We start from the raw sequence: 11,947 nt of genomic DNA, 5'->3' as shown, positions 1-11,947 counted from the left end.
AATATGCTTAGATACACAACTCAGTACACAGTATGACACATGATAGCTTTTGATACACAGCGTAGCCCACAGTTTCACACACAATGGGGAAATTTAGAATAGGCCTAGTTGCCCCTAGCAACCAATCAGATTCCACCTTTCATGCCTCACAGATTCATTGGAAAATGAAAGGCAGAATCTGATTGGTTGCTAGGGGCAACTAGGCCTATTCTACTTTACACTAGTTTGATAAATGAGCTTAGATACACAGCTCAGCACACAGTATCACACAGAACAGGCATAGATACACAGCCCAGCACACAGTATTACACAGAACAGGCTTAGATACACAGCTCAGCAAACTGTATCTCACACATGGTAGGCTTACATACACAGCTCAGCACACAGTGTCACACACCATAGGCTTAGATACACAGCTCAACAGTATTGCACATAAGATTCAAAGCTCAGCAGACAATATCCCTCAAAATACATTAAGATACACAGCTCAGCACACAGTATCACACATCATGAGCTTAGATACACTATTCATCACCAATGGACTTGATTGTCTGTACATTGTTATGTTGAGGTTGTCGGCCCCTCCCCCGCACATGATGACATCACGCATGGCTCCTGTACTGCTCATGATGACATCACACACAGTATATAAGCAGCTGCAGAGCTCTAGAATTTACCCTTGAGGGCTGGAGTTGGTGGAGGTAAGTCTGCTGTGTCCTTCCTTCTCTTCTATTATACTAGGATATTATAGGTAACATTGTAACACGTGTAAACAACGGCCGTTGTCTGCATTGACTTCAATGCTAATCATTATAATACGAAAAGAATGGCCGTTGTTTTCATAAAAAGTAGTTTATGAACATAGCCTAATAGTGCTGGGAAAGGGTATCCTACAGATGGAATTAACCTTACAGACTGCTGACCCTGTTAGATGCTGTTAGGATAAGAAGACACATGGGACCTTCCACATATCTGTCTGTGCTTCCAGAACATAGAAAATGCTTTTGTTCTCCAGTCCAGTGTCAGATAGGTGTTCCTGAGCCCTGATCTGCTGTAAGCTCGAGTACCCATGTATCCTGACACTGTACAAGTATAGGTATATTAGTTGTGATGGGAATACCCCTTTATTATGACACCCTACAAGTATAGGTATATTAGTTGTGATGGGAATACCCCTTTATTATGACACCCTACAAGTATAAGTATATTGGATAAGGTGGGAATACCCCTTTATTATGACACGTACAAGTATAAGTATATTGGATGAGGTAGGAATACCCCTTTATTATGACCCTGTACAAGTATAAGTATATTGGATGAGGTAGGAATACCCCTTTATTATGACCCTGTACAAGTATAAGTATATTGGATGAGGTAGGAATACCCCTTTATTATGACACCGTACAAGTATAAGTATATTGGATGAGGTAGGAATACCCCTTTAAGTCCAAACACTGTAAGAAGAAGAGTCCCGATGTTCCTGATGCTACCTTCTCTTCTATCATGTCTTCTTTTCATTAATGGCGGCTGCTTTACGTCTCTTTCTTTTTTCAGGTTTGGCATTTGTGAATTGAGTTGCGGAGAGTCAGGTAGGTATATCTTATCCTCACTGTATAGATCACCATTGCCAGCAGTCACTGGGTCACATGTAGAAGCCTCACAGGCCCCCAGAGCCCAGTAGACAGAATGCGGTGGGCAGTGGGGGCCAGCTATAGGTATAGGTCATTGTATATGGTGGAGGGGGAGGCTGGTCTTCGACACCTTTGGCATTGGCTGTCCAGGAATGATGAAAAATGTAGTTTTTTAATAGCTGGAGGATCACAGGTTCCCCATCACTGGTATGATGATGGAGTTATAGTAATGGATTAAGTTAGTTATTAAGGTGTAGATACAAGTTAAAAACATTTTCAAGATTAGGGAAAAAAAGCACAGCTACTTTCTTGAAAAAACAGCATCACCCCTGTGTGTGGAATTACAATTTAGCTCCATTTACTTTAAAAAGAAATGAGCTGCAATACCACACCCAAACAGAGGACAAAAGTGGTGCTGTTTCTGGAAGAAAGTGGCAATGTTTTTCTGAACCTGGGTAGTAGCCCCTTTAAGAACAAGTAGGATATGTGGAAATTGTCCTTTATGCTTATATCGACTACTGTCTGTTGTTAATCTGTAAAGTTTATTGCGTATGTCCTGACTGTTCTTCTTTACTTGCAGGAGAGAGAAAGGCGAGGAGGAGTAGGAGGTGGAGGAGGAGAAGGAGGAGGAGATGGGGCAGAATAACACCAAGGAGAAGATTGAGGAGAAGGAAGTGGAGGAGGAGGAAATGGAAGTGAAGGCGGATAACATGGAGGAGGAGGAGGAAATGGAAGTGAAGCTGGATAACACCAAGGAGGAGGAGGAAATGGAAGTGAAGCTGGATAACATCAGGGAGAAGAAGGAGAAAGTTGAAGTGAAGGAGAAAGAGAATGATAACATCAAAGAGGAGGAGGTGGATGTGGAGGAGGGTAACATCGAGAAGGAGGAGGTGCATGTGGAGGAAATGGTGGAGCAGGAGAAAGTGGAAGTGGAGAAGGATGATATTGAGGAAGTGGAAGTGAAGGCGGTTAACAGTGAGGAGGAGGATGACATTCAAGTAAAGGAGGATAACATCGAGGAACAGGAAGAGGAGAAAGTTAAACTGAAGGAGGAAAATAACATCATGGAGGAGGAGGAAGAGAAAGTTGAAGTTAAGGAGGAAGATAACATCATGGAGGAAGAGGAAGAAAAAGAGGACGATAACATCAAAAAGGAGGAGGTGAATGTGGAAGAGGGTAACATCGAGAAGGAGGTGGTGGATGTGGAAGAGGGTAACATCGAGAAGGAGGTGGTGGATGTGGAAGAGGGTAACATCGAGAAGGAGGATGTGGAAGAGGGTAACACCGAGAAGGAGGAGGTGGATGTGGAGGAAATGGTGGAGCAGGAGAAAGTGGAAATGGAGAAGAATAATATCGAGGAGGAAGTGGAAGTGGAGGAGATGGTGGAGGAGGAGAAGCAAGTAGAGAGAGTGGAGAATAACATCAAGGAGGAGGATAAAATTGAGCAAGATCTAGAGGAAGAAAGATGGAGGTAAGGACAAAGTCCAGACATGATGAGCATTATACACAGGCATTATATACAGACATAAAAGGGAGGATGATAGGATTAATCTCTGTGCTTTCTATTATAGTGATGATGATGAAGAAGAAGAAGAAGAAGACCTATATGATAAAAGAGCACTTATGTGGGTCAGGATGATAGAAGCCCGGTAAGTATATAGGACATATGACTGGATTCACAATGCAGGAGCCCAGGGGGTCACACGTTTGTGCATTAATCTCTGCCTCACTGAGTTTTCACATGAGACAGGACAATCTCAATGTAAAGGCTGATCTTATCTATTTGTCTCATTTCTTTAGAAGAAGACAACGTCGGTCCTGGTTACCGAGATGTTGCAGGAGGCGCCGAGAGAGGAACATGTGAGTGATAATTTACCTGATTCCGCTACCACTAGAGGGAGCTCACTGCACAGGAATTATTGAGTTGTATAGTAGAGCAGTATGCAATGAGCCCCCCCTAATGGTAGCTATATCTATTACCCCATGGATAAAGGGTTGTTCTGGGCCCCAGGAAGTCCCTTATTGTTGCCCTGACTATTCAAAATCACTAATTCTTATCTTTTCTAAACAGCAGAGAAGATAGACAACCATTGAGGTAAGTACAAGAATCTGGTTGACCCCATTTTCTCCTATTGAACCAAATAAAAGTAGTAAGAAGGACCCCCCTCTCCCCTGTAGGAACTATTTGTTTTACCAATGATATAGAGATATTGTCATTTACACTGCTATAATCAACACTTGAAGAGTTTTCCCCAGAGTTCCCCCCAATATTTCTATGGTAATGTCAGCGAATTGTGGGGGAACCCAGTAGATGGACCCCCATTATCCCAGTGTCTCCAGGGCCTGTAATGCCCCCTGTCCGGCCCCAGTATAGACCCTATTCCCCTGTCCTCACTCATAGAAGCCTCACCCTGCTTTTTTCTCTTGTAGGTTCCTGAGATTCTTTTTATGCTTCATGCCCAGTGACACCACAGAGTAAGCAGCAAAATCTGTGATGAAACACCTTTTACTAAGCAACAAACCAAGGCTTAAATTGAAATAAAAGACCCCTATACCCCTCACAGACAATTTTATTAGAGCATTAAATCCATTCATCGTTGACATAATCCACCTAATCCGACATACGGCAATCCTCAGCATATCAGTATCAGAATTTAAAGGGGTAATGCGGCGTTTAAAAATTATTCACTAAATAACACACTTTACAAAGTTATACAACTTTGTAATGTGTGTTATGTAAGTGAATGGCCCCCTTCCCCGTGTCCCCCCACCCCCGGAAGTGTGGTGTATTATACTCACCAGATTACTGTCAACCCCGGCCGCCATCTTGGGTCGAACAACGTCATCTTCGGGAGGACGGACGGACGGCTCCAGCCGTCCCACATGCCGGCCCCCCTCTGCCGCTTCATCAGCTTCTCAGCCGCGATTGGCTGAGCATAACTGTGTCAGACTGGAAAGAATACACCACTTCCTGCAGGACATACAGCAGCTGATAAGTACTGGAAGACTTGAGATTTTTTAATAGACGTAAATTACAAATCTGTATAACTTTCTGACATACATTGATTTAAAAGAAAACACTTTTTTACCGATGTATCCCTTCAAGTCACTACAAAGATTATCAGAATCACCAAGTATAGCCCATTACTAATGCAGAAGAGATAACATGTGTGTAACTTATGAAATGATCATTTCCTCTTTCCAAGAGGCACAAACATTTGGGTTTTGGTCCCCCTGCAAATTAGGACAGGTGTTACACACTAATTAAACTATGAGGAGTTAAAAAAAACTCCCCTAGGCCCTCGTGTCATTATCAAGAAAAATGTAAGACAATTCGAGAGAAGAATAAACGTTTTTGGGGGGAAGTAGAAGACATCTGCTGTAGCTTAGTATAAAGGAGAATGATGTACTGTACGTAGGCTACACAACTCTAGCTTATAGCAGCAATACCAAGGTGGACTATCTCTAAAGCCTTAGGCTGCATTCACACATTCAGTGTTTTTCTTGGTCCGTGATTTTAGTGTCCAGCTGGTAGTGTCTGAGGTGTGGGCTAGAAGCTTCCCTTGTAAATAGGCATAATGGCGATGATTTACCAGCGTGTTCCCATCAGAAAATTTACAGTTTTTTGTCCATTTTCCTGTCGGTTTGGTGTTCCAACATGTTTACTAAAGGTGTGTGACACAATTTTCCCAAAAACCTGACAAACCAGTCATTTTCGTAAAAAAAAAAAAGCCAAGTGGGTGTCAATTAACCCTTCACATATATACACATTCCTGACTGTGAGGGGCTTTAGATGTGTGCAGGACCGCTGTAGTGTGAGCAGCCCTGCATACATCAGTGTGTCCGGAGCCAAAGATAATAACAGGCAGCTGAGATCCCTCAGCTGCCTGTCATTAACCCCGTAAGTGCCATGATTTATAGCGATCACAGCCTTTAAGGAAGTCAGTGACAGGTTAAGCACCTGTCACTGACTGATAGGGACCCCCGCAGTATGGTTTGTATCGACAGGCTTACCCCCATACTGTCGGATTGACGATCTGTAGATACAGTCTGCTTTCAGGCAGGCTCTATGTACAGATCGCCCATAGGGATAGTACTGGTCAGTGCTATGCTATGGCAGACCATAGATCAGTATATGCAATCTAATTATGGCATGATTAACTGTAAAATAAAAGTGTAATTCAAAAATGTTTTTTAAAGTATTAAAAAAACTCTTATAAATACCCCCCCTCCCCCATAAAAGTTGAAATTACTTCGTTGCCCATTCTAAAAATAAAAATATGTAAAAAAAAATAAATAAACATATTACATATCATAGCGTGCAGAATTGTCCAATCTATTAAAATACAACATTACTGTTCCTGCACGGTGAACGGCGTAAACAAAATGAAAAAAAAAAAAAACACCAGGATTGTTGATTTTTTTAAATTATATATCAGAAATTTTTTTTACAAATAGCGATCGAAAATTTTCTTTTACAGCAATATGATACTAATAATAATAATAATAATAAAAAAAGAGCATGGCGCAAACCAGCCCTGTAGGTGGAAAAATTAAAACCCGCCATAACCGACATATTTAAACAAACCATCGTTTTTGTGACTGGTTTTCCACTCTAAATGACAGCCACACCTAGTGTGGTGTTCTAAGGCGGGGAGGAGGCGTGGCTTCCTCACGCTCCTGGTTTACCATTATTTACACCTGCTCGCGGGTGTATATCATGGCAGAAATCTACACCAGCTCAGAAGCAGTTGTAGATTATTGCGCCTGCTATACGGAAGGCCCAGGTCAGGCCGGCGGGGCAATTGGAGGCAGGGCCTAATTTAAGACCGCTGTTTAACTAAAGAGTATAACGTGGACAGTTGCATAAAAAAGGTGTGAACAGTGCCTCAATAATGAGAAAAGCAACTTACCAATTGATGACACGCGTCTGTATGACCATGTATGTTATAAGAAATGCTGACACTTGTATATTTGTTCATCTCTGGCTGATGAAGGCCCGAAATGGTGTAAAAATAATATTAAATAGTGTTGTTACTTAGTGTTATTTATATATTATTTATTAGCGGTATTATTAATTATTATTTGTTTTATACTTGTTATATCATTATACATTATTTATTATTTGACATGGATGAATAATAATCTAGCATGTCTAGTAAATACGGTCGAAGTGATGTGTCCAATTATTTCTCTATCGTCTGGAATAAATTGGCAGGGAGGGAGTGTAGTGCTGAAGTCAACATTGGTACACCTGATGAAGGCTCTATGCAATTCTCGGAGTCGAAACACGTTGCAGCTTTAAACTTCTTTAAAGTAGGTTTCTTCCCATTTGCTCCTGTTTATGCCATACACATATGATGGTCCTGGTAGATTCCTGCAAAGGTGGTCATTTGCGCTTGTCCAAGTAGAGGAGTTTCACTTTGTTAAACTGGTCCGGGTTAGCTTCTTCCTCATTCTGTGCACCCTGGGGATGTATACCGGTGGTGATCCTCAACGAGCAGCAGTCATCTCATAAAAAGCATTTACTGTCATCTGCACAACCATAAGAGGTGAGTGGACGCACGCTCTTCGCTAATAAGTAGCTGCATTGTCTAAAGATACTCCACCAGAAGGTGCCCCCCGTTTTCTGACATTTATGGCCCATCTATGGGAAATCCCAGGTAAATCCTATCTATCTATACCTGCATAGGGAACAGACCAGCAAATTAGAAATTCTGCTCTGTTCCAAAATAACAAAATGGTGGCTGCACATGTTAGCTGCATGGAGTGTCACTGGGCGGGAGAAAGGGATTAACCCTAATACCTAGCGCCTGTCTAATCAGCTGCAGGCCGCTCTGTGATGTCAGCACCTCCCCCTCTATATAAGGCAGTTTGTTCAGGAGGCGGCCAGTCAGCTGTGTGTAGAGCAGAAGAGGGAGAGACTAACAGAGCGATATAGGGACAGAGAGGAGAGAATAGGAGGGCTGATTGTAGGGGATTGTTGTAGCTGCCAACCAAGTGTCCAGTTTACCAAGTAACCGGGTGCCTATAGGAATTTACTGGGACCAGTGAAGACACAGGCCATATTATTCACTCACTGGGCACTGTAAACTCCTATTGAGTTATTCCAATTTACTGGGATCAGTTACATAATCAGTGCTTGTACTCCACTCCTACTGTGTTATACAAGTTGGGTTTCATTACTGAACTGAGTGTGCACTTTACTTAATCAGTGCTCGCACTCCTCTCCTACTATGTTACACAACTTGGGTTTCAATACTGAACTCAGTGGGTCCCTTACATAATAAGTGCTCGCACTCCACTCCAACTGTGTTACACAACTCGGGTTTCAATACTGAACTCAGTGGGTCCCTTACATAATCAGTGCTTGGACTCCACTCCAACTGTGTTACACAACTCGGGTTTCAATACTGAACTCAGTGGGTCCCTTACATAATCAGTGCTCGCACTCCACTCCAACTGTGTTACACAACTCGGGTTTCAATACTGAACTCAGTGGGTCCCTTACATAATCAGTGCTTGGACTCCACTCCTACTGTGTTATTTAAGTTGGGTTTCATTACTGAACTGAGCATACGCCTTACATAATCAGTGCTCGCATTCCACTGCTACTGTGTTATACAACTTGGGTTATATTACTAAACTGAGTATGTCCCTTACATAATCAGTGCTCGCACTCCACTGCTACTGTGTTATACAAGCTAGGTTTCATTACTGAACTGTGTGCTTGCCCTCCACTCCTGTCGTGGGAAAAAAAATTATATTATGACACTGATTCACCAAGGTCCACTGCTGTCCATGGAAAATTGGAAATTGGATGATTCACTGGCTGATTGACATTTTTTTAAATTGTGATTTTCCGATTTTTTACATTTTTACAAAAAAATTTGCCATTCTGTAATAGTCCCGGTATTGTAGCTACTATAGTTTTGGCTGTTTCCTTAAGATTTTGTAAAGTTTGAGTCAAAATTTGTGAAACTCGCAAGACAAATTTCCAGCTGCTTCGCTTATCTCTAGTACGTTGAGCGAAAACTGATTGTTCAATTTCTTCTCCGTCGGTACTCGGTTTGGTCGTCTTTTACATGTGAAAACGTGACTACAAGCTTAGTTTGGTGACTACAATATTTTCTAAGCCCGGAGTTTTGTGTTTTTCTCATTGACTTCAGGATAAAAAGCAGCATGATTACGCCTTTGTCTCTTTTCTATGGCGGAGTCTGTGATTGTGTGTGTGTGTGTGATCCTCAGAAGTGGGATGTTCATTTGCAGATATGACCAGAGGCTCTTGAATACTCTCAGGCGGGTTTCCTAGTTGCAAGTGTATTTTCTTTCCATGTGAAGGGCTTCAGCTGCATGCAGATCTCTTCTGCATCTGAACGGATCATGACAGCTTATATCAAGATTCCAGCTCTTCCCAATAAATATGCATATTACCGCCGAACGTCACTGTTCACTGAGTTTTTGGGTCAATGGTCAAAATGAAAACTTTCGAGCAGTGTCACACAGGTTGCTTCCACATGTTGTGTTATGTGCATGCAGCTATGTCAGGTCTGCAAACAAAGATCTAGAGGAGGCATTATTAGGATTAAGATGTAAGTAGGCAGTATCTCTCAATGATATAAAAGGGTTTCATAAAGTGATATAGCTTTGTAACTTACTTCTATTTAAAAATCTCCAGTCTTCCAGTACTTATCAGCTGCTGTATGCCCTGCAGGAAGTGGTGCAAACAAAGATCTAGAGGAGGCATTATTAGAATTAAGATGTAAGTAGGCAGTATCTCTCAATGATATAAAAGGGTTTCATAAAGTGATATAGCTTTGTAACTTACTTCTATTTAAAAATCTCCAGTCTTCTAGTACTTATCAGCTGCTATATGCCCTGCAGGAAGTGGTGTATTCTTTCCAGCGGCAGCAAATCTCCATAGAAAACCTCTCCTGCTTTGGCAGTTCCTGACTTGGACAGAGGTGGCAGCAGAGAGCACTGTGTCACACTGGAATGAATACACCACTCCCTGCCGGACATACAGCAGTTGATAAGTACTGAAAGATTGGAAATTTTTGAATAGAAGTAAATTACAAATCTATATCTTTCTGAAACCAGTTGATTTGAACCCAAAAGATTTTCGCCAAAGTACCCCTTTAATAAAACAAATAGACAATGGTCATCCTGGTTGAAAAAGGTTTAAGAGTACGTTCACATTGGATTGGGTATTGGATCCGCGGCGGGTTTCTCGCTGCGTATTCGCAGCAAGAGCCGCTGCGGATCCCTGCCCAGTAAACTCTATGGGCAGACAAATTCGCAGCAGGATGCACATCCTGCTGCGAGTTTGTTCACAGCCCACCCCATTAACCCCCCGCCGCCGGAACCTATACTTCAACTGGACCCCGCTCTGGCTTGCTTTGGGGCTCCCAATGTCTTCTCGTACCGCTCAGCCAATCAGTGCGCTGCGGCGAGGCCGTTATCAAGCATGGTATATATAGTGAAGTGCACATAAATATTATATATATATATATATATATATATAGACACACACACACAGTAGGGGGGAAAAAAGGATTTCATACACTTACGATTTTGGAAGTTTTTGTGTAAGAGACAGGATCTAAAAATAAATTCCAGAAAATTAAAGTTTAATTTTTAAAGAAATATTTTGCATTTTATTGCATGAAATGAAAATTTGATACAATAGAAAAACAGAGGTTTTTAAATTACAGAGGTCAGACGTTTCCTGTAGTTCTTGACCAGGTTCACAAGAACTGGAAGACCCAGCCAGGACCCATCTTAAAGTGACTCTGCAACACCCCACCCCAAGCCGCTTCTACCATCAGATAGCTTTTTTTTAATCAACATTCTGTCCTAGGGTCCATTCAGCAGGTGATGCAGTTATTGCCCTAAAAAGCAACTTTTATACTTGCAGTACTGTGTCAAATTGGTGTATCCCGGAGTGTCTGTGCCTAAGGCTTGCACTGCCCCTCCATCCCTCCTCCTCACCCTCATTATCATAACAAATGCCCCTGGTTAGGATCTCTCCTAATCATCACTTGTCTGAACACTGTGTGGTAGGCAGAGGGTGGTTTTGTTGGTGTGAGCTCAGCCTAAGGTGTTGTGTCATGACACTAGTACTTTTCCAGCACACAGGTGTGATGTTGATACCTACTTGTTCGTGTGGCTGGCTGTGTTCCCAAAATGGTTGGTAACCTGATGGGTTGTGATGGGTCCCTTGGACTCTGACCCACCCGGACTATCGGTACCACCACCCACGGAAAGGGGAAAATTAACCCAAGGTGTGCGGTTTGTGTGTATGGGTGCTGGTGAGTCCCAATGATGTAAAAATAGAACAGCTTTAGGGTCCTATTACACGGAGCGATTTTTAATGATTAACGACTAACGATAAACGATCGCAAACGAGATTGTTTATTGTTAACCTGAAATCGTTCACCATATTACACAGAATGATGGTCATTAGATACTATTATTATTACTATCGTTATTGCCATCGTTTATTCCTTCTGATCTAAGGAAAACAATGGGCAATGTGCTATTACACTGAACGATTAGTGAAAAAATGCGGAATTACAGCGAACGATTATCGAACGATTAACGATAATTTTAGGTTCAGCTCTAAATCAACGATCAACGACATACCAACGATTTTTCGATTGTTGCCTGCAATTACACAGAACGATTATCGTATAAATCCGAACAAGATAATGATTTTTCGCACGATAATCGTCCAGTGTAATAGGGCCCTTACTGTCAAGTTCTTCAGTATTTTGCAGAATATATAAATCTTAGACACAGACTTTTAGTGCTTGAACGTTGCTGTGCTTAAGGAGGTGCTTGAGAGTAGAGTAGAAGAGAGGTAGTTGTAGCGGTGCTTGAAGAGTAGAGGAGAGGAGTTTGTCAGAGGAGGCCCACCCAATGTAGCAATGTACAATGCTGGAATTTGAAGATATACTTTGTAGTGAATAGTTGCTTGTAGTTGTGTTTAGACTTTGGTCTGGCCACCTTCTGTCCTACAGTGTTGAGCTACCCGTCCTGTCAGGGTATTACAAGCTCCAGTTGTGGTTATCTGGGTGTAGCTAAGTGTCCGGGGGTGTCCCAGTTACCTGCTCTGTGTGATAGGATGCGTAGGCCTTCAGTAATGGCAGCTTTGTCCTATCGAGGCTAGTTCCCCTTGTGTTCAGGGTACTGCCCTGCTCCTTTTAGACGTGTTCTCGGCATGGGTTAGGGTGTTCCTTGAATACTCTTCCTTTAAAGTGCTTAGCACTGTATAGTAGATATAGTAGAAGTGTTAAAAGAATTGGTTGTCTCTT

The 11,947-nt window shown here is 42.1% G+C and overlaps 1 protein-coding gene and 1 long non-coding RNA gene across 2 annotated transcripts; both read left to right on the top strand.

Annotated features, from left to right (window-relative positions):
• Positions 1–280: 280 nt before the first annotated feature.
• Positions 281–3,106, top strand: LOC138794209 (golgin subfamily A member 6-like protein 22). Its single transcript, XM_069972990.1, has 4 exons — positions 281–701; positions 1,555–1,589; positions 2,212–2,860; positions 2,927–3,106. Exons 3-4 carry the CDS (start codon positions 2,264–2,266, stop codon positions 3,104–3,106), a joined length of 777 nt encoding a protein of 258 aa, XP_069829091.1. The 5' UTR covers positions 281–701; positions 1,555–1,589; positions 2,212–2,263.
• A 99-nt stretch (positions 3,107–3,205) lies between these two features.
• LOC138793897 (uncharacterized) lies at positions 3,206–4,236 on the top strand. Its single transcript, XR_011363369.1, has 4 exons — positions 3,206–3,280; positions 3,432–3,491; positions 3,703–3,726; positions 4,062–4,236. It is a non-coding gene; the product is annotated as an uncharacterized lncRNA (long non-coding RNA).
• Positions 4,237–11,947: the final 7,711 nt, after the last annotated feature.

The sequence above is a fragment of the Dendropsophus ebraccatus genome, chromosome 5 (genome assembly GCF_027789765.1).
Source record: "Dendropsophus ebraccatus isolate aDenEbr1 chromosome 5, aDenEbr1.pat, whole genome shotgun sequence".
NCBI lineage: Eukaryota > Metazoa > Chordata > Amphibia > Anura > Hylidae > Dendropsophus > Dendropsophus ebraccatus.
The sequence above is the reverse complement of the archived record's forward strand: the minus strand, read 5'-3'. Positions and strand labels throughout refer to the sequence as shown.